The sequence below is a fragment of the Anolis carolinensis genome, chromosome 1 (genome assembly GCF_035594765.1).
Source record: "Anolis carolinensis isolate JA03-04 chromosome 1, rAnoCar3.1.pri, whole genome shotgun sequence".
In the NCBI taxonomy this organism is placed as follows: domain Eukaryota; kingdom Metazoa; phylum Chordata; class Lepidosauria; order Squamata; family Dactyloidae; genus Anolis; species Anolis carolinensis.
The window spans coordinates 85,311,868-85,339,195 of NC_085841.1; the positions used below are offsets into that span (position 1 = coordinate 85,311,868).

The window sequence follows — 27,328 nt, forward strand, 5'->3', positions numbered from 1 at the left end:
AGGTCAAAAAATATTAAAAATAAAAATCCAAATGAAGCCAGAATACTTACTAGGTTTAACAGACACAGATATTGATTTGGATATAAATAAGAACATTTTATTCATTTACTTGACAACAGCAGCAAGGATGTTCTATTGAAGATACTGGAAAATAGACAAAATACCATCAAAAGACCAATGGTTAGATAAAATTATGGAGATTATGGACATGGATAGATTAACATTTTTAATGAAGAGACATACAGGGAGACCGATTAAACCGACTGACTTTTTAAGGACTATATGAATATGCAGAAGAATATGTCAATTTAAATAAACAATTGTCTCACTCGTTCAGTCGTCTCCGACTCTTCGTGACCTCATGGACCAGTCCACGCCAGAGCTCCCTGTTGGCCATTGCCGCCCCCAGTTCCTTCAAGGTCGAGCCAGTCACTTCAAGGATACTGTCCATCCACCTCGCCCTTGATCGGCCTCTCTTCTTTTTCCCTTCCATTTTCCCCAGCATCATGATCTTTTCCAAGCTTTCCTGTCTCCTCATGATGTGGCCAAAATACTTCAACTTTGCCTCTAATATCCTTCCCTCCAGTGAGCAGCTGGGCATTATTTCCTGGAGGATGGACTGGTTGGATCTTCTTGCGGTCCAAGGCACTCTCAGGATTTTCCTCCAACACCACAGTTCAAAAGCATCTATCTGTGATGACTCATGGGCCATGTAGTCCCATTCCTAGTGCTGTTGTGACTGATGAAGAGGAAAACTTGGGTTTTCCACCATTTCAGCCAGAAAAGGAACCATTTCAGCCAGAAATTGAGCCTTTGCACCTGCAGGAGGCTTGTCTTCCAGAAATCTGCCAAACAAGCCCTGAGTCGAGTTCTCCCCCTTTTTCGCGCCGTAATTATTATCTCCAGCAAAAAGGAGTGCAGCAGGCTAATCGCAGGAGTTTGAGAATTGCAGCAAAGCATTCAGATGATTAAGCCTGCTCCCATGAGAAATTTTAGGGAGTCATACATCTGGACACAGAGATTGACTTTCGTTTCTGATTCCCCAGAGAAGTGTTCTCTGGTGGGAAAACGAGGCCTATTTAGGTTCCTTGCTCCCAAAGGAATCTTGCGGAGTCAATTCGTCAGCTACCGGAGCAGCGTGTGTGGACAGCTACTCCTGCTCTCAAGCCTTTGTTCCTGTTCCAAGCCTTCGTTCTCAGCCTTGTTTTCTCCCCGGATCTTGCCTTGTTTCCCGGACCTCGCCAAGTAATTGCCACGGATCTTGTTCTTGCTCCTCGTTTCCTTGTTGCCTTGAATCAAGCTTTGTGTTCCAAGAATCAAGTTATTTCCTAGCCTTGCTCAAGTTCATGGACTAAAGGACCTTGTCATCTCCCCTCACTTGCTTGGCAAGTGAGTGTTTCGGTTATTGGATTACAACTTTGGACCTTAATATTTCATATTGGACATTGCTTCTTTGGACTAATTTTGACCTTTCCTGAAAGGTCTACTTCTGGACTATTTCCTATACTTGTTTTTATTAACTTTATATATTTCCTTAATAAAGATATTAGATAGATTCTGGCCTCTGTGTATGGTTATTGGTGCTCTGCAGCCTGGGTCGTGACACTATCTTCCTTTGCTCAGCCTTCCTTATGGTCCAGCTCTCGCATCCATAGGTTACTGTGGGGAATACCATTGCTTTGACTATGCGGACTTTCGTGGCCAGTGTGATGTCTCTGCTCTTCACTATTTTGTCAAGGTTGGCCATTGCTCTCCTCCCAAGAAGTAAATGTCTTCTGATTTCCTGGCTGCAGTCTGCATCTGCAGTGATCTTCGCACCTAAAAATATAAAGTCTGTCACTGCCTCCACATTTTCTCCCTCTATTTGCCAGTTGTCAATTAGTCTGGTTGCCATGATCTTGGTTTTCTTGATGTTTAACTGCAGCCCGGCTTTTGCACTTTCTTCTTTCACCTTGGTGATAAGGCTCCTCAGCTCTTCCTCAATTTCAGCCATCAGAGTGGTATCATTTGCATACCTAAGGTTGTTAATGTTTCTTCCAGAAATTTTAACTCCAGCCTTGGATTTGTCAAGCCCTGCACGTCGCACGATGTGTTCTGCGTACAAGGTGAATAGGTAGGGCGATAGTATACAGCCCTGCCGTACTCCTTTCCCAATCTTGAACCAGTCTGTTGTTCCGTGGTCTGTTCTTACTGTGGCTACTTGGTCTTTATACAGATTTCTCAGGGAACAGACAAGGTGACTTGGTATCGCCATACCACCAAGCACAATACCTTGAGAGAAACGAAAGAAAGGTCCCTAATCCTGGGTGAAGAAGAGGACAAGATGAATACAACAAACAGTAGTGACTTAAGAGCAAAAAACAACACAAAGAAGAAGAATAGAAGACAAAATACTCACCCCCTTCCTTTCCCACCACCTTTCTTCTCACATACCCCAATGCCTTTCCCTTTGCCATACCCTATTGCCCTCCCACTACCTTTTGGTTTTTAAATATATTTGATTCTGAAAATTTTTTAATAAATATGATTTGGGAATGTAGTAGGTATAGGCTGGATGTTATTGCACTGCTCATTCCCATCAGCAAAACCCCAGAATATTTCTGTGAGGAGTTCCCAGGAAAACTGCTGAATGTTTGTTTTTTCTTCTCCAGAATGTGTACGTTATTACACTATTATACCATTATGCAGTAATCTTCCAAATCTCAGCAAAGTAGGGAGCATACAGAGAAGCATGGTAAAAAAAGGAGCTTTTTTTGTTTTTGTTTATTTGACCTGACAAAGTGTTGTGGTGATATTGCAAACTGACTGCACACATGATCACCTGTGTGTTTTCAGGAAAAAGAGGCATGTATCAGAAAACTGTAGTTCAGCTTCAATGTGGTAATCAAAATCAATACTGTTCAGTCTGGAACGATGACATTTATTCATTCATTCAAGGTAGTATACAACACAGTTTGCAGATGGTTTTTAAACTAGGCACTGACCAGACTAATCTGGTCAACTTCTGGAAGTTGCCTCAAGTGCCTTACACAACATTCTGAGACCAAATTGGGAGGGATAGCCAATACTCCAGAAGACAGGAGCAGAATTCAAAACTATCTTAACAGATTAGAGAGATGGGCTGAAACTAACAAAATGAAGTTCAACAGGGACAAATGAAAGATACTCCACTTAGGCAGAAAAAATGAAATGCAAAGATACAGAATGGGGGACGCCTGGCTCGACAGCAGTACATGTGAAAAAGACCTTGGAGTCCTCATGGACAACAAGTTAAACATGAGCCTACAATGTGATGCATCAGCGAAAAAAGCCAGTGGGATTTTGGCCTACATCAATAGGAGTATAGTGTCTAGATCCAGGGAAGTCATGCTACCCCTCTATTCCGCCTTGGTCAGACCACACCTGGAATACTGTGCCCAATTCTGGGCACCACAATTGAAAGGAGATGTTGACAAGCTGGAAAGTGTCCAGAAGAGAGCAACTAAAATGATTAAAGGTCTGGAGAACAAGCCCTATGAGGAGCGGCTTAAAGAGCTGGACATGTTTAGCCTGCAAAAGAGAAGGCTGATTGGAGACATGATAGCCATGTACAAATATGTGAGGGGAAGTCATAGGGAGGAGGGAGCAAGTTTGTTTTCTGGTGTCCTGGAGACTAGGACACGGAACAATGGCTTCAAACTACAGGAAAAGGAGATTCCACCTGAACATTAGGAAGAACTTCCTCACTGTGAGAGCTGTTCAGCAGTGAAACTCTCTGCCCCGGAGTGTGGTGGAGGCTCCTTCTTTGGGGACTTTTAAGCAGAGGCTAGATGGCCATCTGTCGGGGGTGTTTTGAATGTGATTTTCCTGCTTCTTGGCAGGGGGTTGGACTGGATGGCCCATGAGGTCTCTTCCAACTCTATGATTCTATGTGAAAATATACATTTTTGCAACAAGACATTAAAATACCAAGTACCTTTCAATCCCAAATCTAAAATGACTTCAAATTCACATTAAAAAAAGCCTTGATTATATAGTATTGGCAAATATAATTCTCGATTCAGCCCTGGATTCTCTTTCTCTTTAATGTTGCAACAAGGAACTGTTTCTCCATCTTCTCTTGATCCCAGAAGGGCAGTCCTGATCCCAGAAGGGCAGTTGGTTCTCGCAGAAGCAGAGGAAGCAGGAGGACATTTTTGCTCCCTGGCTTCAGGTAGGATTTGGCTAAGATTTGGCTAAGATTTTAAACTGAGTTTGGGCTTGGCTCCTGTGGTCAAAGTCTAACTGTTGTGTGACTGTTGTGTTGAAAGAGAGCCAGGTACTTAAGTTGATTGACAGCAGGCATTGTCCCCTGTTAATTGAGTTTCTGGGAAAGCTTTATTTGCCAGTGTGAGTTTCTGCCAGAGCCTGATCCCAGAAGGGCAGTTGGTTCTCGCAGAAGCAGAGGAAGCAGGAGGACATTTTTGCTCCCTGGCTTCAGGTAGGATTTGGCTAAGATTTGGCTAAGATTTTAAACTGAGTTTGGGCTTGGCTCCTGTGGTCAAAGTCTAACTGTTGTGTGACTGTTGTGTTGAAAGAGAGCCAGGTACTTAAGTTGATTGACAGCAGGCATTGTCCCCTGTTAATTGAGTTTCTGGGAAAGCTTTATTTGCCAGTGTGAGTTTCTGCCAGAGCCTGATCCCAGAAGGGCAGTTGGTTCTCGCAGAAGCAGAGGAAGCAGGAGGACATTTTTGCTCCCTGGCTTCAGGTAGGATTTGGCTAAGATTTGGCTAAGATTTTAAACTGAGTTTGGGCTTGGCTCCTGTGGTCAAAGTCTAACTGTTGTGTGACTGTTGTGTTGAAAGAGAGCCAGGTACTTAAGTTGATTGACAGCAGGCATTGTCCCCTGTTAATTGAGTTTCTGGGAAAGCTTTATTTGCCAGTGAAAAAGGCACCTTTACTAACTATCCTTTGCAGTACATACAGGAAACAAAGCAACATAAACAAATACACAAAGACGTGGTTTGTTGCAGTCTGCACATAAAGTGCGTGCATATTACTTAACTGTACAAAGATCCCACTTGGCCACCACGCTCGCCAAGAGATGCAACAAAAGCAAAACATTCCCATCACATGCACCAGCTGTGGCATGTTCCGCTTTTTCACACAAAAACTAGACAACTACATCTGCTCCAAATGCAAACAGATGACTCTGATGGAGCAGAGGATCCAACAGCTCGAGCACCGTATTAAGACCCTTAAGGACATTCAGGCACTTGAGCTCTTCTTGGACACTGCACAACACGCTGCTGTAGATCAGCAGCCTGCATCACACCAACACCACCAAGACCATGATCAGGAACCTTATGGGGAGATCAACTCAAAGGTAGACAACCCTCAGGCTTGGAAGGAGGTCACCCATAGAAGGAGACGCAGGACCAGGCAGCCTCCACAGAACTCCTCTGCTCAGCTGCATTTACACAACAGATTTGAAATTCTTACATCATTAACATACAATCAGGAAACACATCTTGTGGAGGACCACAGTTTCTTAGATACCACTCAGTGGACCATCCTGGATCAATGCGCAGGGGATAGCCCTGACAGGGACAGTGCATCACCACAGTCACACTTATGTAATCATGCAAATGCTCCATCCCCAATCATAGACCAGGAGCAACAGGAACATCCTTGGGAGAGTAATGGGCTCTCGGATGTATCTCAATGGATTGTCATTGATGAATGCACTGGGGATGTTGAGGAGGAGGACAACACTTTACACCTACATGATTCACTTCAACAGCAACACTCTTCAGGGGACATACACACTGTCTTGCACAAAAGGGACCCTGTCAATCCTCAAAGGAAACAGGTCTTGGTAGTAGGTGACTCCCTCCTTAGAGGAACGGAAGCCATCATTTCCAGACCGGATGGGATGGCTCGAGAAACATGCTGCCTCCCGGGGGCAAAAATACACCATATCACTCAGAGGCTCAGCAGGCTCCTAAAGCCCCATCACCCTCCCCACCTTATGTTGATTCATGTAGGTACCAATGACACCGCTAGGCATACTTTTCAAAAGATCACAAATGATTTTCGAGCTCTGGGAACAAAGCTAAAACTGTATAATGTACATGTGATCTTTTCATCCCTCCTCCCCGTTGTAGGACATGGCTCTACAAGGGCCGGAAAAATAGTACAGGTCAATAACTGGCTCAGAAAATGGTGTCAAGAGGAGCATTTTGGCTTCCTTGACCATGGTCTACTCTTCTAAGAGGATGGACTACTGGCAAGCGATGGGGTGCATCTCACACAAGTAGGAAAACATCTTTTTGCACACAGACTCACAAACCTCATCAGGCGCACTTTAAACTAAATCCACTGGGGGAGGGGAACAACAGCCTGGCGAACACTATATTACCCACGACCACAGGGAACCGCCGTAAGGCTAAACGGAGGGCTGCACAAACACAGCAAGGACCAAGTACAGAGAGCACAATAATCCCAAATAAACAGTTCGAGGGGAGGTCACAGGGGCTTACATGTCTTTACACTAATGCTCAGAGCATGGGAAATAAGCAAGACGAACTCCAACTCCTAGCACAGCACCACACATACGATGTCATAGGCATCACTGAAACCTGGTGGGATGACTCCCATCACTGGAATTTAACCATTGAGGGCTATAACCTCTTTCACAGAAATAGAACAAAGGGGAGAGGAGGGGGAGTAGCTTTATATGTCAAAAACAGTTACGTTGCAGAAGAAATGCAAGACTGTAATCCGGGAAACCAGCTTGAAAGCATCTGGATAAGAATCAAGGGAACCGGGACTCAAAAAGATCTTGTCGTGGGTGTCTACTACAGACCTCCGAGTCAGGATGAAGGACTTGATGAAGCCTTCTGTCAACAGCTGACCAAACAGGCACAAAGAAGAGATATAGTAGTCATGGGCGATTTCAATTATCCCGATATCTGCTGGAAAACAAACTCAGCCAAGAGTACAAAGTCCAACAAATTCCTCACTTGCCTTGCAGATAATTTTATGGTCCAGAAGGTAGAAGAGGCAACAAGGGGATCAGCAACTCTTGATCTAATCTTAACAAATGTGGAAGACCTGATCAATACAGTTGAAGTGGTTGGATCCTTAGGGGCAAGTGACCATGTGCTCCTGCAGTTTGCAATACAAAGGAATGCTGAAACTAAGACAAGTCAAACACGCATTCTGGACTTTAAGAGAGCTGACTTCCAAAAAATGAAGGAATTACTGAGCGGCATTCCATGGACGCCGATATTAAAAAACAAGGGAGTTAAGGATGGATGGGAGTTTTTCAAAAGTGAAATACTCAAGGCGCAAATGCAAACAGTGCCAACAAAGAAGAAAAATAAGACAAGTGCAAAGAAGCCAGAATGGATGTCCAAAGAACTTCTAACTGAGCTAAAGCTCAAAAGTGACATGCACAAGAAGTGGAAAAGGGGAGAAATCACCAAAGAAGAATTCAAACGTATAGCCAACTCCTGTAGGGAAAAGGTTCGCAAGGCTAAAGCGCAAAATGAGCTCAGGCTTGCCAGGGACATAAAAAACAACAAAAAAGGTTTTTTTGCTTATGTTGGTAGAAAAAGGAAGAAAAAGGAGGCGATAGGGCCACTGCAAGGAGTAGATGGGGTGATGGTGACAGGGGATAGGGAAAAGGCAGAACTGCTTAATGCCTTCTTTGCCTCGGTCTTCTCACAAAAAGAAAGCCATCTTCAACCTCAGCAACATGGAATGGACGAAGGATTGGGGGAAATCCAACCCCAAATAGGGAAACAAGTTGTCCAGGAACACCTGGCCACTCTAAACGAATTCAAGTCCCCAGGGCCAGATCAGCTACATCCAAGAGTATTGAAGGAACTAGCGGAAGTTATTTCAGAACCACTGGCAATCATCTTCGAGAGTTCTTGGAGAACAGGAGAAGTCCCAGCAGATTGGAGGAGGGCGAATGTGGTCCCTATCTTCAAGAAGGGAAAAAAGAACGACCCAAACAATTACCGTCCGGTCAGCCTCACATCAATACCAGGCAAGATTCTGGAAAAGATCATTAAGGAAGTGGTCTGCAAACACTTAGAAACAAATGCGGTCATTGCTAATAGTCAACACGGATTTACCAAAAACAAGTCATGCCAGACTAATCTGATCTCTTTTTTCGATAGAGTTACGAGTTGGGTCGATACAGGGAATGCCGTGGATGTAGCATATCTAGATTTCAGTAAGGCCTTCGACAAAGTCCCCCACGACCTTCTGGCAAACAAACTAGTAAAATGTGGGCTAGACAAAACTACGGTTAGGTGGATCTGTAATTGGCTAAGCGAACGAACCCAAAGGGTGCTCACCAATGCGTCGTCTTCATCATGGAAAGAAGTGACAAGTGGAGTGCCGCAGGGCTCCGTCCTGGGCCCGGTTCTGTTCAACATCTTTATTAACGACTTAGACGAAGGGTTAGAAGGCACGATCATCAAGTTTGCAGATGACACCAAACTCGGAGGGATAGCTAACACTCCAGAAGACAGGAGCAGAATTCAAAACGATCTTGACAGACTAGAGAGATGGGCCGAAACTAACAAAATGAAGTTCAACAGGGACAAATGCAAGATACTTCACTTCGGCAGAAAAAATGGAAATCAAAGATACAGAATGGGGGACGCCTGGCTTGACAGCAGTGTGTGCGAAAAAGATCTTGGAGTCCTCGTGGACAACAAGTTAAACATGAGCCTACAATGTGATGCGGCAGCTAAAAAAGCCAATGGGATTTTGGCCTGCATCAATAGGGGAATAACGTCTAGATCCAGGGAAGTCATGCTCCCCCTCTATTCTGCCTTGGTCAGACCACACCTGGAATACTGTGTCCAGTTTTGGGCACCGCAGATGAAGGGAGATGCTGACAAGCTGGAAAGCGTCCAGAGGAGGGCAACTAAAATGATTAAGGGTCTGGAGAACAAGCCCTATGAAGAGAGGCTTAAAGAGCTGGGCATGTTTAGCCTGCAGAAGAGAAGGCTGAGAGGAGACATGATAGCCATGTACAAATATGTGAGGGGAAGTCATAGGGAGGAGGGAGCAAGCTTATTTTCTGCTGCCCTGCAGACTAGGACACGGAACAATGGCTTCAAACTACAGGAAAGGAGATTCCACCTGAACATCAGGAAGAACTTCCTCACTGTGAGGGCTGTTCGGCAGTGGAACTCTCTCCCCCGGGCCGTGGTGGAGGCTCCTTCTTTGGAGGCTTTTAAGCAGAGGCTGGATGGCCATCTGTCGGGGGTGCTTTGAATGCGATTTCCTGCTTCTTAGCGGGGGGTTGGACTAGATGGCCCTTGAGGTCTCTTCCAACTCTACTATTCTATGATTCTATGATTCTATGATTCTTCTAAAGAAACCCACAAGTTTTGGTCTTGTTTCCTTTAAAAAAGTGTTTCTGCAATAGTTAGCCCAATTGGTGGTAATAGATACTTAAACATTAAGTAGACAGGAACACAAGCATGCCACTACTTCTAAGAACCTCTAAGAACTAGACACAAAATGTATTCCTTAACCTGAAGTCCTTTACATAGAAAAAAACCCCACAACTCACAAAAATTCACAGCTATGATATATCATGCTATTTTCCTAAAGGCTTGGAAGCAACAAATGCACTCAGCTTATTATTTGATTATATTTAAGTAGCTGGGAGACCCTGAAAGACAAGAGAGATAGGAACAATCTTAGATGCAATCAAAACAGTAGACTTCACCCAGCAAGACTGGTTTGAATATATCAAAATCTTCCCTCAAACTTAGCACAACCAATCTCTGTTACAGAGAATGTAACAGGCTCAAAAACATACACAAGCAGCAATAAAATTAACTCAATAGAATGTTATTGTGTTATCCTCCTAAATCATATATATATACTGTACAGCAACATTACCACAGTTTTTGAAATTAATCAAATAGTTTGCCAACACTTGGTCAAGGAGGCTTTCTGAGACCATTCCAGCATGTCTGCTCTTGACCAGCTACAAGGCACCTATACAAAGTTCCACCAAATGACACTAAACACTTGTACAAATACATCATCAGTTCTGGTTTGAGTGGAACAATATTGAGCAAAACATAACTCCACACTCACACTCTATGTAGTTGTTTCTATCAAGTATTAGCTTCTTTCACTTTCAGAACATTGCATAGAAGTGAGGGAAGCTGCTACAATGATAGTGCATGAGTTAAGTTTACACTGCATCATTAGAAGAAAAAGGATGTGTGTGTGTGTGAGATATATATATATATGTGTGTGTGTGTATGTATGTATGTATATAACATCATCTTTAATTTCCATAACAGAGTAATACACAGATGCCCAAAGATCCATTTAAAAATCCTAAAGTTGGGGCTATAATTTTGGGCATAATTTTTGTATTTTGAACAAAGATAAAAACTTTTAGATTGGATAGAATGGAAATGAAGCATTATTTTGTTCATCCAGTTTTTGTTGTTTTTCACACATTGAGAGAAACAAACTCACCAATTAGCTTACATGCAAAGTAAGGTATATGAAATCAAGGTATGTGAACCTGCCAGAATCTTCAGATTTTCAGACGAGGGCCTTTTCTGAGTCCTGCCACTACCACAAGCTTCCTTGGTGAAGATGTGAAAGAGAGTGTTCTTAGTGGCTGCTCCTGTCCACTGGGATTCCTTTCCTTGAGAAGCTAGGTAGTCCCTTTCCTTGCTGTCCTTTTGCCAGCAGGCAGAGATCTTTTTGATGAAGGAGGCTTTTAATATGTAATCACTCAGATGAAAGCTTCTTATTGGGGCATGTGCCTTAAATGTATTAAAACTTTGTTGCAATTTTATACTTTTTGTGTCATAATTTTAATAGTTTTATTAATTCATTTTGAGAATTGAGAGCCACCCTGGGTCTCTCTCCAGAAGAAAGGTAGCATATAAAATTAATTAATAATTAATTTTCTCATTAGTTCTTAACACTAGTAAGGGCTGGGGTCATCTTAATATAATTTAAGGCTCTCTGAAAGCAGCTGATATACCACCCAAGAAAATTATTCATTGTTGCATTACTGAAACAGCACAGAAATGCATCAGAAAATGAAATGTGATGTGTAGAATAAATCTAGAAAGTAGCTGTTGTTTAAACTTGTGAAAATAACAAAACAAAAATAAGTTCAAAGTGTATTAAATAATTTTTTGTATGAATTTTCAATGACTGTTACAGTAGAGTCTCGCTTATCCAACATAAACAGGCTGGCAGAACGCTGAATAAGCATAAATGTTGGATAATAAGGAGGGATTAAGGAAAAGCCTATTAAACATCAGATTACGTTATGATTTTACAAATTAAGCACCGAAACACCATGTTTTACAACAAATTGACAGAAAAAGCAGTTCAGTACATGGTAATATTATGTAGTAATTACTGTATTTACAAATTTAACACCAAAACATTGCAATATATTGAAAACATTGATTACAAAACCATTGACTACTAAAAGGGAGACTGCGTTGGATAATACAGAACATTGGATAAGCGGAGATTGGATAAACAAGACTCTACTGTATTTCCATCATAGTTTTATTTTTTTATTTTTTGCTTTTAAAAGTTCTTTAATGAAAATAGTCTAAAAATAATAATATTTTAATAATAATAATAATAATAATAATAATAATAATAATAATAATAATAACATATGATTTGAATTGTTTTGACTTGCTAAATTTGTTTACACCAAAGTAAAAACTGTATGGATTCTCCTCCCACCCACCACATGATACATCTGTACACTTTAATTATGATGCTTAGATGTAAAACTAAAGAAATACTGTGCACAATAACTGCAAAACTTTGAAGATTCAAAAAGCTTTATCAAGAGAACATAATTCACATTTATGTGAAATTGGTATATGTTAGGATAATTACTGCTCTGCCTTTGGGATAAAGGAAGTTCTGTCAGCCAAATTATACAAGGGTGTGGGTTAAATCAAGCATTACTCTTTAGTTGGCATTGATCTCTGTAAATTGCAAAACCAAGCTATGACGTAGTAATGTGAAAATAACATGCCAAAATGTGTTCCTACCTCTTTTTTAATTATATAGTAAAGAGGAAAAACAATCTTCATTCAGCTGGATAAAAGGTATGAGTAGATTTCAATTAGTGAAGACTTTAAGGGGTGTTTACGAGAGCAGTATTAAAAAGGAAACTAAAGCCATGTTGCATTTGTATCACCAAGTTTATTTATTTATTTTGTGTCAAAAGCATTGCATAATAAATAAGTTTAAAAGTGATAAAATAAAGGGACCACAAACAGCTAAATAGTTTTGGACCAAAAGTGGGCAACAGCAATCGCATTGTTCGTAGCTTTAAACAACTCCTCCTCCGTGCATGAGGCAGGGCATTGTGGGCAAGCATACATATGAGGAGTTGTTTGTTCAGCTCCACAGTCACACAAGGTGGAAGATTCCTCCAGGTAGTGCCATATTACCAGGTTGCCCCTGGAGGAAGACCCTCATGGGGGGGGGGGGCATCCAGTTGGGATTGCCTGGTTTAGCTGCCCAGAGGGACACCCTTGCTGTTGCTGGGGGAACATCAAAAGGAGTGGTGGTTCTCATGAAGCCCTTCCTTGATTTGAGTCTGGTGGGAGGAGGCTGATAGTCATGCAGATGGTGGCTTTCACAATGTTCGACCTTATTTCTCTCATAGTTAGCAGCAACTTCCCGTCGCATGTCAGGAGGGGCAATGCCAGCTAACGTATAGAGTTTATCAACAGGTTTAAGGCATCCTGTGATTATTCTACATGTTTCGTTCAGAGCTATGTCTACCTGCTTCGCATGGGCAGACTTGTGTCAAACAGGGCAGGCGTACTCTGAAGTTGAGAAAGACAAGGCCAGGACTGGTGTTCTTATTACTTGTGGGTCTGCACCCCATACACTGCCAGTCAGTTTCTGCAGGATGTTATTGCATGCAGCTACTTTGTGCTTGGTGTTCGTGCAGTGTTTCCTATATGTTAGTGCTCGGTCTAAGGTGACACCAAGATATTTAGGATGGAAACAGTGTTCGAGCTCTTGGCCTTCACAAGTAACTTTCAGTTTCCTGTTGGCTTCACGGTTACGTAGGTGGAAAGCACACACTTGTGTCTTGGCAGGGTAAGGCTTCAGGTGGTTCTCTTTGTAGTAGCTGGAGAGATCTTTCAAGGCATTAGTGAGCTGGTTTTCAACTGTTTCAAAATCTTTTGCTTGTGTTGTAAGGCCAAGGTCATCAGCATATATAAAGCTCTTTGTGAGTGGTGGTTGTGGCTGATCGTTCGTGAAGATGTTAAATAAGGTTGGTGCAAGAACGCTTCCTTGGGGTACACCATTCTTTTGCCTCCTCCATCTACTTTTCCTGCCCTGAAACTCCACATAGAAGCTGCGGTTTTCCAGGAGGGTATGGGCAGTTTTTGTAAAGTCAAAGTCCCGGGTAATATGGTAGACTTTATGCAGCATTTTTCTATGTTGCACCGTGTCATAGACTGCCGTAAGATCCACAAAAACTGTTCCCGTAATGCACTAAGTTTTTAAAAAATCAGTTTTAAATTACTGATCTTAAATTGAGTTACTTAGTTTCTTGTTAATATGGTCCAGATTATCATTCAGTCTAAATATTTGCTATAATAATTAAAATAGGACAGCCCAAAACATTTGGTTATTCAAGCCACATGTCTGTTCAGAGACAAATAACAGATTTCTGCATGGCTTTCGGGACAATATTGGTATGGAAAATCACTTTAAGACTACGGCTATAGTCCTCTCTACTTACATTCAGAAATATGAGTAGACAGACAAGAAATCAGAATGCAAGGGTCCAAGACTTTACATATGCCAGGAAGTGGTGGGCAAAATAGTCAAAACATGGATTTCATTTTTGGAAAGGTATTAAAGATGGAAAGCAAAATTAAGGCCTGGTACTTTGGCATAATGCAGATTATTCGCGCCATTTCGGTTTGGGTACAGATATAAATTTGGTATTGGAACAGCTTTGCTTGCTCAGATGGCGTCTACAAGGAAAGAGCCTGAGTACAAACCTGTATTCTTTCCTGGACCTCTTGGTGCTGTTTGAAACTATGAACTTAGCTTTGCATGCTGGGCATTGGAACAAAATGGCATATTCCGTTTCAGAGAGTGACATTGGAAATTTTCAGTACCACCTTGCTGCAGCTTCAGTGGTTGAATTTAATAGAATTCTGTCTGATCCCACATGGTGTTTTTAGAAGTAACGGGGCTGAAGGGAAATGTCACTAATTTTCTGTTAATGCACAGCAATTTTCCACTCTCTTAAATGAGGCTCTGTAGATCCTCACCTGGTGTCTAGATTCAATAATGGACTGGATGAGGCTCTATAACAGGTAGCTGAGCTATGACCAGATGTGGAGAGCATCTAGGGAAGGGGTGATTTACTGGTGCCAGAAATGTAGGGTGGATCAGCCCAGGCTATAGATTTTGTTGCCATTAGTGAAAAAGTTAGGTCAGATCATGCTTGAGGATGTATGAGGAATTTTTTTTAATTTCTGCACCTGTTGTTCAGATTACATAACATTTCTTGGAACCACTCAGAAGTACTGTTGGGATAAAACAAATGACTCTCTGAATACTGAATAGCTGGTATTAATTATAACTGAGTGTTTCTATTGTTAAATTAGGATTTGAGAGCTGGCGTGGTGTAGTGGCTTGAGTGCTGGACTACAACTCCAGAGACCAAGGTTCAAAAGCCCTCTTGGCCAAAACCTACTAAGTGACCATGGTCATGCACTCTCAGAGGAAGGCAGTGTCAAACCTCTTCTGAACAAATCTTGCCAAGAATACCCTGTGAGGTCTCCAAAGCTTGGAAAGTACTTGAAGGAATACAAACGATATACATTTTTACTATTTTATTTTTCCATGCTAAACAAAGAAATTTCCTTTATATTGGGTAAAAACTCAAGAGCTGTTGCATGAAAACATATTTACATAGACACTGTTGGATAATACATGCAATGAATGCCCTGAATGTAGGACTGCTATTACTGTAACATAGCTGACATGTTTTTAATATATAGTCCTGCTATATAGAAGCACTCAAAAGATCTGAAGAGCAGGAGAGAGACAGCTGAAGGAAGAAAAAGAAGGCTCTCCAAATTAAACTTGACAAAAGCCAGCAGGCAACTACCATAAGTGCCTACAGAACAAAACTAGATGCTGACAAAGACATCAAGGAAAATTTGTACTTTCAGATGGATACCCTCCTGTCTGATCTACAAAGAACAAAAATATCCTGGGTGATTTTAATGCAAGATTAGCAAGATTTCGATGTCCAGGGACTATAGGGAAAGAAAGGATTGGAAACAGAAACTCGAATGGCATCTTACTACTGACAAAATGTGCGGGACACAACTTTGTCATCACTAACACAGTCTTTTGCCAAAAAAATAAGTTTAAGACATCATTGAAGCACTCCTGGTGAAAGCATTGGCACTTCTTAAATTATATAATTATACGTACCGGAGACCATCACAATGTACTTCTCACAAGAACCATGACAAGTACTGATGACTGCTGGACAGACCACCAGTTAATTCAATCTACAATGGCCATCAAAATCACTCTCAAACATAGTCTCCAGGGAAGAAAGTTAAGGCATAAAATGAACGCACAAGCTCTTCACGAGCTCTCTAAACTACCCTTTCTCCAAACAACATTTAAGGATCATCTACCAATGGAACAACCTTTAAATGTTGAGAAATACTGAAATAAACTGAAGACCTCTTGGTTTGGATACCAAACTAAGACAGATCAAAATTGGTTTGATGAGAATGAAAACAAGATCCAACATATAATCGATAAGAACAGATGGCAAAGAGACCTCAATTGTACCACTAAGAATAAGATCTACACTAGTACAAAAGCTGAGGTCCAAAGAAAAACAAGAGAACTCAAGAACATCTGGAGATCAATATCAGTTAGAACAGCTATGGACTTGATGGACTGACAAAGATTGCTTTATAGGTTCATACCTTTGATTTCTGTTGATGTTTGAGCTATGCACAGTCAAGCTCAGTTATGACAGAAATCTAGGCTCACTATCATCTAAAATCTGATAACAGCAAGGTTATAAAGCATTTAAAAAATTAAATTCACTTCTTGCATAAATTGTAGTTATGATTGTATTTCTTTTCTTTTTTTAACTCTGATGCTTTTATTTTTTAAATTATTTTTATTATTATTATTTGAGAAAAAGTTACAATTATATAAACATATTCTATACATTTCCCCCTCTTTTATTTACATTCACCCCTGTGCCCCGCTTCCCCAGAGCCATCTCTTCTTCTGTAGTCCCACCAAAAGTTCAATTCTTCATTTGGAGGTAAATTCCCATCTTCTTTTTCCAGTAATTTTTCTAGAAATTTTCTCCAAATACTTTCGAAATCATTTTTTCCATAATCCCTTCTTTACTTTTAAATTTGATGTTAGCTTGTCATTCAGTGCCATTTGCCAAACTTCTTTATACCATTCATTAATTTGTATTTTCATTTATCCTTTCCAATATTTTGCAATTAGTAATCTAGCTGCTGTTAATAGCATGTCTATTAATTTTTTCCCTCTTATCTTTCTCATCCTCTTTTTTAATTAAAAGTAATATTTCCACTGGATTCCTTCTAATTTTTATATTCATAATATTTTCTGTTTCCCTTATGACCAATTCCCAAAAACCTTTTACATGTTTACAATCCCACCACATATGTATATAGGTTCCAATTTCCTGGCACCCTCACCAGCATTTTTCATTATTACAGTAGAGTCTCACTTATCCAAGCTAAGCGGGCCGGCAGAAGCTTGGATAAGCGAATATCTTGGATAATAAGGAGGGATCAAGGAAAAGCCTATTAAACATCAAATTAGGTTATGATTTTACAAATTAAGCACCAAAACATCATGTTTTACAACAAATTTGACAGAAAAAGTAGTTCAATACACAGTAATGTTATGTTGTAATTACTGTATTTATGAATTTAGCACCAAAATATCACGATATATTGAAAACATTGACTACAAAAATGGCTTGGATAATCCAGAGTCTTGGATAAGCGAGGCTTGGATTAGTGAGACACTACTGTATTCTTATTCATAATATTTAACCTTCTTGGTGTTAAATACCACTTCCATAATAATTTTCTTTTATTCTAATTGACATGTTTTTTAATTGTCTTGTTTTCCATATCTCCTCCCATTCTTTTTCCGTTATCTTTGTTACTCATTCCTCCTCCCATGATTCTCTTAATGTTAATTTTTCTTTTTTTCTATGTCTTTAATTAGTATTTTATATATTTTACTTGTTGTTCCTTTTATTTCAGGCCCACCAGTTTTCATTCCATTTTTCTAATTGAATCCAATGAATCCAAGAAATGTTTATTCCTCTCAATTCTTCTCCCATTTTTACCTTTTCCATTTTTTGTTCTATCCAATTTCCTACCCTTTTTAGTTCCCTTTTTTCTAATTCTTTATCTAGTGTTCCTTTTAGTTTCTTTGGGAAATCATTTTCCATTATTATTGGCGTTAAAACTGAATTCTTATTAATTAATTGTCCTTTATATTTACTCCATATTTCCATTATATTTCTTAATGATATATTTCCAATTTGTTTTATCTCTTTCTTTGAGATTTCCTTAAAGAATATGTTATCCTTTCTCCACTCAGCTGCCTTATTCCCTGATTCCATCCATTCCAAACCTTCTCCATCCATCATCTTCTCTACTACATATATTAATTGTTTTGCCTCATAATATTTTTTTATATTCAGAAGGCCCAATCCTCCTTTTTGGGGTTATACCAAATTTGTTTGTTTAATCTGTTCTTTTTACCATTATTGCAATATTTGTTTATCATTTGTTGCCATTTATTTATTTCCTTTTCTGAAATCATTAATGGTATCATTCTGAACAAGAAATTTATTTTGGGTAAGACTTTCATTTTTACTAGGGCTATTCTGCCGAACCATGATAATCGCAGATTATTATAATCCTTTAACTTCCCCTCCATGTGTTTTCTTAATTCTTCTAGGTTTTTCCTTTCTATGGATTTTAGATCTTTGGTTATGGTTATTCCAAGTATTTTATATTTTCTTTTACGCATATTCTCATATCTTTTATATCCATCTGCTTTTTAAACTCCTCTTCCTCCTGCTTGGTATAATTAAATAACAGTGCTTCTGATTTATTCCAATTTATCTTCAATCCAGTCGCCCATTCAAATTCTGTTAAATGTTTCGTAATTATTTCCATTTTCTTCATTATCTCCTTAATTGTTATCAATGTGTCGTCTGCAAATAAGCTAATTTTTCCTAACTTTGTTCCTATGCCTTCTAATTCCTTGTCTTTTCTTATTACATTAGCCAGTAATTCCATTACCATTGCAAATAGTATAGGCGAAATAGGGCATCCTTGCCTTGTACCTCGTGTTACTTTGATCTCTCCTGTGATTCCATCATTTAGTATTATCTTTGTATAATTATCTGAATACAATTGGCTCAGTATATTTTTGAATATTTCCTAATCCAAATTTGTTCATTATTGTTTGAATAGTTGGCCATTCCACACTATCAAAGGCTTTAAATATATCCAGTGCTAGAATCCCCGCTTTGTTTTTCCCCCCTTCTATTGTTTGTATTTTATTTATTACTCTTCCTATCAGGTTGGACATTTGTCTCCCTTTAACAAACCCACATTGATCTTGTTTTATATATTTATACATAAAGTTGCTCATTCTGTTGGTAATAATCACTGTTAAAATTTTGGCATCTTGATTAATTAATTATATTGGTCTGTAAGAAACAGGGTCTGTCAAGTCTTTTTTTGGTTTGGGTAATAGTATTGTTAATGATTGTTTCCATGATCCTGGTATGATTGTATTTCTTGAAGCTTGTAATGAGCAGGTAAAATCCACCCCTAGAGGCCTTGGATACTTGAAATTATAGTTAAAAGTATTATTGTCTAAATTGTTATGCAATTTTTGAAGTAATTGAGATTTGTAGTATAGTTTTCTGAAAATGAATATCCTTCTTTCTGACAGTGAATCATAGGGAAGAAATTGAGCTAATATGCCAGTGGTGCCTAATGTGTCCGCAGTAATGACATCAGAGGCATAATTTACATTTTCGAGAATGTCTCTTGAGAGGTTGCTTGAAAGGATTTCCCCCTCTCAGTAATGTAGTATGAAAACAATATTTATACATTCAATCACTGTATTTGAGGTTTTAGATTTCCCTTGGTTGTCCTTGCTTTTAGTTAATGAAAAATTAATACAGCAAAGTGTGCCATGCAAGAATGAGAAATTTTTAATATTATTGGATGATCACATCTAAAAAGATGTTGCATAGCAGTTTTTTCTTGAAAGGCTCCAAATGGTAATGCCACATATTCAGCCAAAGTACATTTTAGCTGTGACTTAGCTTGTTTAATAATGTTAAAAGAATATCCTTGGAATAGTCAAGAATATTCTAAGATATTTTTTCTTAGTTAAGTTCTGGAGAGAGCAAGCAGCTTCTAGCCTTTGATGCAAAGTTCTATCCTGCTTAATGTTGCAATTCTTTCTCTCAACTGTCATACCAGCATCATCATCATCATCCTAGTTTAAAAATGCTATTCTGTCATTAGAATGTATGATGCTTGGAATATGTTATTCTTGAATGGACAGTAGAGAAATTTGTGGAGGCAAATAAAGCCTTGACAAGTAAGTGAAAAAGGTTCAGCTGGCTTTATGTGACCCATAGACTGAACAAATATTTCCATCAAGGCTGATACAGGATCTTCCATACACAAGCTGACAATTTTACAATTATCTTTTTTAAAAAGGCATTGTTTATACTAGGCAGTAGGCTGTTAGAAATTATGAGAGTTGAAGTCCAATACACCTGGAGGACTGAAGTTTGCCCATGCCTGGTCTATACTATCTGCTGTACTTAAAAATGGCTGGCATCTTGTTCAGCAGTCACAAGATCATAGTCTGGACTCATAACTTCTGGGATTTACATTTAGAATTATGAATGACTGAACGAGATGCCCCAAACCTTCCTTTGCAACTTTCAAAGTTGTTTCTCATCATGGAGCACCATGTAACAAGTAGTTGTAGCAGGAGCTCAAGGGGTATCTCCAGCTGCCTGATTACTATATGCCCCACATCTAGGAGAATATTGCTGGTGTCATTTCCCAATGTCCTGATATTTAGTGCCTCAGAAACACTTCAGGACATTGCCAAGCTACAAAGGTAGGGTTTTGGGCAGTACTCTCATTGTAGTTACATTAATGGTGAAAGATGTCAGTCCCATTTTATCTTTCGTAGCTAATTTTCTCTGTAATATCCTATTTTCCTCATGTCACACAGGAGAGAATCTGTGTACACTGAAATAATCCTGCAAGTAATTCTCTATAAGCAATTAGTCTCATGGGCAGTGAGACCTTTCTGATATGATAATGAAGGAAGTTTAAATGTTCCTCCCTATCATGAGTGGCAATTTTAGTACCTGTGAAAAGAATGTGATGATTTTTCCATAAAATTACTAAAGAAGCATTAGATGTGTTGGATGCGAAATATATGCAATGTTATCTCTAACTAAAATGACTACTTTTACTCTTCATATTTGATCTTTATTGTAACTGACAGCTCTGTTCTTTGTCATGTTTGTTTAGTTTTTAATTTGTTTGTTTTTCACACATTCTAATTCAACAAGTGAAAAGACCTAGCATATATAACTGAAAATGTATATGAACTTATTCTAAATCAGATTTAGGTATCTACCCCAGATATGGTCACATTAAGCAGCCTTAGCAGAGTTATTTTCAAACCATTATGCTATTAAGCATGCGAAATCTCTCTTTTGCCCAAAAGCACACACAAGAGTGGATTCAGAGTTTGTTTGTTGTTGTTTTTTAATCGGGGGCCGGAAATAGTGACAGACTACACTGGGGCATCAGGCATGCATCTAGCTCATGGCCAGTCCTTTACACAACCCTGCACTGCACTGCCTTGTTGGCATGTGTCCTTTGTAGCTGAGCATACTAGACCATGCTCCATTCATGCAATCCTGAGTGATTCAAACCTGTACACATAGAACCTTTGTACAGTTCTGGTGCCTGGCACAGTAATATGAGACACTTCCAGAAGATATAGGCCATACAGATGAGAGCTCAGCACCTATAATTAGTTGCCTTATGCAGATACTCTATTTTCTTGCTAGATCTTTAGACAGATATCAAAATCCTGGCAATACTTCCCTCCTTGTTTAGAACAACTATTAAGATATGTGTTGTTTGCATGTTTATAAATCTGTAATAGCATTTTGTTGCTATAATCAGATGTCTTGATGCAGTTGCGTATCAAAATCCTGAAAAGGAGTGTATAAGAAGCATAAAGCCCCAAATTAATGTATGTCTTTACCTTCTCTGTGAAACTTCTTATTACAGAACAAGGCAGGGATTAATTTTGGGTAGACCACACCTTAAGCCTAACTCAACACAGATCCATTAAAATCAGATTAAGAAAAAAACCTTAGATATCCAGAGTGAATCAATTTCTGGATCCAATACAAATAAGTGACACTTTCAAGTTATATTATCCTTGTAATATTATCCTTGTAATATTATCCTTGTTATATTATCCTTGTATATTATCCTTGTAATCAAGTTATATTATTCCTTGCTCATTCAGTAAGTGTTGCAAAATAAGAGTGCTGGGAATCCCATAAAGCAGAGAAGGATATAAAATGCAGGAAGCCTCAAAGACTATTCACTTTTTTGATGGTGTCATCACGACTGTCCCAAGGTTGGTAAGCCTTGCAATATCAGTTCTGACATGTTTTTGAATTTGCCTACTACTCACACCACTGTATAGCCAATCTAAGGAGGGCATAAGCTAGATAGGGGAAATACCTGATGCAGATGAGGAGGGATATAGCAAGCTTAGATATTTCTGAACACCAACATAATTTTGAGAAATTTACTGGGAGTATATAAGGGATTAAGGAGCATTATGGATTGAGGTCTGGGATGAAATTGGTTGAAATGAAAATCTGTATTTTTGTGGAGATTTCAGCAAGTTGAGTGCATACTTGCTATTTGTTATCAAAAGCATTAAAATGTTAAAATCATCGATCTTACTAAAATACCTCCATTTAAACTGCTAATCTCCAAAAGCCTGCTTCCAGAGCCAAGTTTTGTTTTCAAAAAATCATCAAGGAGGGAGCCTATCTAATGTCCTTGGGAAGGGCATTCCAGAGCCAGGGAGCTATGACCAAAAAGGCCCTCTCTCTCATTCCCTCCAGCCATGCTTGTGATAGGTGTGGGACCAAGAGTAGGTCCGCCCCTGCAGACCTCAGGGCTTGAGCTGGTTCAAAAGGGGAGATGTGGTCAAGAAAATAAACTGGGACCGAACAGTGTAGGGCTTTATAAATTGTAACCTGCACTTTGAATTCGACCCGGTACCAAACAGGCAGCCAGTGGAACTGTTTTAGCTTTGGAGTGGAGTGCTCCCTGTAATCAGCTCCTGTTAGTAGTTCGGCCTCAGATCTTTGCACTAGTTGCAGTTTCTGAGCTGTCTTCAGAGGCAACCCCATGTAGAGTGCATTGCCATAATCTATCTGGGATGTAACCAAGGCGTGGACTACCATGGCTAGGTCTGGCTTTTTAAGGTACGGTCACAGCTGGCATCCAAGTTTTAATTGTACAAAGGCCCTCCTGGCCACTGCCGACACCTGGGCTTCCAGAGTCAATGCTGAGTCCATAAGTACCCCTAGGCTGCAGAACTGTGATTTCAGGGGGAGTATTATCCCATCCAGCACAGGTGGCCACCCTATAATGTGATCGGCTTTGCGACTGACCAGGAGGACCTCCATCTTGTCTGGGTTAAGCTTCAGTTTGTTAGCTCTCATCCAGACCATCACAGCTGTCAGACACTGCTTAAGAACTAGTGCAACATCCTTGGCTTTCAGTCGAAATGAGTAATAGAGTTGGGTGTCTTAGAATCATAGAATCATAGAATAGTAGACTTGGAAAAGACCTTATGGGCCATCCAGTCCAACCCCCTGCCAAGAAGCAGGAAATCGCATTCAAAGCACCCCCAACAGATGGCCATCCAGCCTCTGCTTAAAAGCCTTCAAAGAAGGAGCCTCCACCACAGTCCGGGGGAGAGAGTTCCATTGCCGAACAGCTCTCACAGTGAGGAAGTTCTTCCTGATGTTCAGGTGGAATCTCTTTTCCTGTAGTTTGAAGCCATTGTTCCACGTCCTAGTCTGCAGGGCAGCAGAAAACAAACCTGCTCCCACCTCCCTATGACTTCCCCTCACATATTTGTGCATGGCTATCATGTCACCTCTCAGCCTTCTCTTCTGCAGGCTAAACATGCCCAGTTCTTTAAGCCGCTCTTCATAGGGCTTGTTCTCCAGACCCTTGATCATTTTAGTCGCCCTCCTCTGGACACATGCCAGCTTGTCAACATCTCCCTTCAGTTGTGGTGCCCAGAATTGGACACAGTATTCCAGGTGTGGTCTGACCAAGGCAGAATAGAGGGGGAGCATGACTTCCCTGGATCTAGACACTATACTACTATTGATGCAAGCCAAAATCCCATTGGCTTTTTTAGCAGCCGCATCACATTGTAGGCTCATGTTCAGCTTGTTGTCCATGAGGACTCCAAGATCTTTTTCACATGAGCCAGGTGTCCCCCATTCTATATCTTTGCATTCCATTTTTTCTGCCTAAGTGGATTATCTTGCATTTGTCCCTGTTGAAGTTCATTTTGTTAGTTCCAGCCCATCTCTCTGATTTGTTAAGATCACTTTGGATTCTGCTTCTGTCTTCTGGAGTATTGGCTATCCCTCCCAGTTTGATGTTGTCTGCAAACTTGATGATCATGCCTTCTAGCCCTTCATCTAAGTCATTCATAAAGATGGTAAATAGAACCGGGCCCAGGACAGAACCCTGCAGCACTCCACTCGTGACTTCTTTCCAGGATAAAGAAGATGCATTGGTGAGCACCCTTTGGGTTCATTCACTTAGCCTATTACAGATCCACCTAACTGTAGTTTTGCGTAGGCCACATTTGACTAGCTTGTTTGCCAGAAGGTCATGGGGGACTTTGTCGAAGGCCTTACTGAAATCCAGATACGCTATATCCATGGCATTCCCCGCATCTACCCAGCTCGTAACTCTATCAAAAAAAAAGAGATCAATTTAGTCTGGCATGATTTGTTTTTAATAAATCCGTTTTGACTATTGGCGATGACCGCATTCGTTTCTAATTGTTTGCAGACCACTTCCTTAACTATCTTTTCCAGAATCTTGCCTGGTATCGACGTGAGGCTGACCAGATGGTAATTGTTTGGGTCATCCTTTTTCCCCTTCTTGAAGATAGGGACCACATTCGCTCTCCTCCAATCTGCTGGGACTTCTCCCGTTCTCCAAGAACTCTCAAATATGGTTGCCAGTGGTACTGAAATAACTTCCGCTAATTCCTTCAATACTCTTGGATGTACAGTAAAACCCTGCTGGTCCGAGCCCCGCTGGTCCAAGCCTCCGTTCAATCCAAGCGGGTGAACGGGGAGGGCCACAAAGGCCCTCCCCGTTCACCTACTCGCTGGCTGGCTAGGTGTGCGTGTTGCTAGGTAGATGGCAAACTACCTAGCAACACGCATGGGGCGCTCACCCCTTGGGAGGTGCCATGTGCGTGTTGTTAGGTAGATAGCAAGCTACCTAGCAACACGCAGGGGGCACCTCCCAAGGGGCGAGCCCTCTGTGCGTGTTGCTAGGTAGCTTGCTATCTACCTAGCAACACGCACAGCTGGCTCCTTCGCCACGCCGGGCGCCGCTGCTGCCGGCCCCTGGTGTGACAAAGGAGCCGAGGCACGGGCGGGCGGATGAACGGGGAGGGCTTTTGCGGCCCTCCCCCTCAACCTGCTCAATGGCTGTCCCAAACGCCCGCCGAAGGGAGAAGTTTCCTCTCTGTTCGGCAGGCGTTTGAACCCAGAGAACCTCAAAGCGCGCTTCCCTGGGCCCAAGCGCCTGCCGAACTGAGAGGTTTCCTCTCCCTTTAGTGGCCGCTTGGACCCAGGGAAGCGCAAACGTGCCGCTTCCCGCTTCCCTGGGTCCAAGTGGCCGCTAAAGGGAGAGGAAACCTCTCCATTCGGCGGGCGCTTGGACACAGGGAAGCACGACACGTGCCACTTCCCTGGGTCCAAGCACCCGTCAAAGGGAGAGGAAACCTCTCTGTTCGGCGGGCGCTTGGACCCAGGGAAACGCGCTTTGAGGTTCTCTCAAGGCCCAAACGCCCGCCGAAGGGAGGAAACCTTTCCTTTCGACGAGCGCCTGGGCCTGGTAATCCGACTGATCCGGGTTGACCCAGCTGAGGTCCACCCGTTTAACTCGGACTACAGCGGTTCTACTGTAGTTGATCTGGTCTTTGGGAGTTGAATTCGTTTAGAGCGGTTAGGTCGTGGACAACTTGTTTCCCTATTTGGGGTTGGATTTCCCCTAATCCTTCAACCACTCCATGTTTCTGAAGTTGAGTCTGGCTTTCTTTTTGTGAGAAGATGGAGGTAAAGAAGGCATTATGTAGTTCTGCCTTTTTCCTATCCTCCGTCAGCATTACCACATCTTCTCCTTGCAGAGGCCCTATCGCCTCCTTGTTCTTCCTTTTCCTACCGACATAAGCAAAGAAGCCCGTTTTATTATTTTAATGTCTATGGCAAGCCTGAGCTTGTTTTCTGCTTTAGCCTTACGAATCTTTTCCCTACAGGAGTTGGTTATTCATTTGAATTCTTCTTTGGTGATTTTTCCCCTTTTCCACTTCTTGTACATGTCTCTTTTAAATCTTCGCCCAGTTAGAAGTTCTTTGGACATCCATTCTGGTTTCTTTGCACTTGTCTTATTTTTCTTCTTTGTTGGCACTGTTTGCATTTGCGCCTTGAGTATTTCACTTTTTAAAAACTCCCATCCATCCTGAACTCACTTGTCTTTTAGTACTGGCGTCCATGGAATGCCGCTCAGTATTTCCTTCATTTTTTGAAAGTCAGCTCTCTTAAAGTCCAGAATGCGGGTTTGACTTGTCTTAGTTTCAGCCTTCTTTTGTATCACAAAATGCAGGAGCACATGGTCGCTTGCCCCTAACGATCTGACCACTTTGATTGATCAGGTCCTCTGCTGCATTGATCAGGTCCTCTGCTTTTGTTAGGATGAGATCAAGACTAGCCGATCCCATGTTGCCTCTTCTACCTTCTGGACCATAAAATTGTCTGCAAGGCAAGCGAGGAATTTGTTGAACTTCCCCCATTTGTAGCCGAGTTGTTTTCCAGCAGATATCAGAATAGTTGAAATCACTCATGACTACTATATCTCTTCCTTGTACATGTTTGGTCAACTGCTGACAGAAGGCTTCATCGAGTTCTTCATCCTGGCATGGAGGTCTGTAGTAGACACCCACGACGAGATCTTTTTGAGTCCCAGTTCCCTTGATTCTTATCCAGATGCTTTCAAGCTGGTTTCCCAGATTGCAGTCTTTCTCTCTTCTGTAACGTAATTGTTTTTGACGTATATGGCTACCCCCCTGCTTTCCCCTTTGTTCTGTTTCTGTGAAAGAAGTTATAGAACTCAATGTCTACATTCCAGTGATGGGAGTCATCCCACTAAGTTTCAGTGATGCCTATGACATCATAAGTGTGGTGTTGTGCTAAGAGTTGGAGTTTGTCTTGCTTATTTTCCATGCTCTGTGCATTAGTGTAAATACTTGTAAGCCCCTGGAACCTTCCCCTGAGCTGTTTATTTGGGATTTTTGTGCTTTCAGTACTTGACTTTGTTTTGTTTATGCAACCCTCCATTTAGCCTTTTGGCGATTCCTTGCAGTTGCGGGTAAAGTACTGTTCTCAAGTTTGTTGTCCCCCTCCCCCAGCTGATCTAGTTTAAAGTGTGCCTGATGAGGTTTGCGATCCTGTGAGTAAAAATTGTTTTCCTACTTATGTGAGATGCACCCCATCCTTGCCATCCTCCTGGAAAAGCAGGCCATGGTCGAGGAAGCCAAAGTGTTCCTCCTGACACTGGTTTCTGAGCCAGTTATTGACCTGTACACGTCCAACAACGGGGAGGGGGAATGAAAAGATCACATTTACATTATACAGATTTAGCTATGTTCCGAGAGCTGTGATCTTTTGAAAAGTATGCCTAGCAGTGTCATTGGTTTCTACATGAATCAACATGAGGAGGGGAGGGTGATGGGGCTTTAGGAGCCTGGTGAGCCTATGGGTGATATGGTGTATTTTTGCCCCTGGGAGGTAGCATATTTCTCAAGTCATCCCACCTGG

General features: G+C 41.0%; 1 protein-coding gene across 9 annotated transcripts in view; it reads left to right on the forward strand.

Moving 5' to 3' along the window:
- The window catches only part of ahi1 (Abelson helper integration site 1), a 143,623-nt gene that overhangs the window by 67,570 nt on the left and 48,725 nt on the right, over positions 1–27,328 (forward strand). Inside the window, exon 20 of one of the 9 annotated variants that reach the window (XM_062978337.1) lies at positions 587–2,539. The exons of the other annotated variants lie outside the window; for them this stretch is intronic. Coding sequence (XP_062834407.1) covers positions 587–972 — 386 coding nt within the window. The 3' untranslated portion in view covers positions 973–2,539. Of the gene's footprint in view, positions 1–586; positions 2,540–27,328 lie in introns of those variants that run through there. 9 annotated transcript variants of the gene reach the window in all.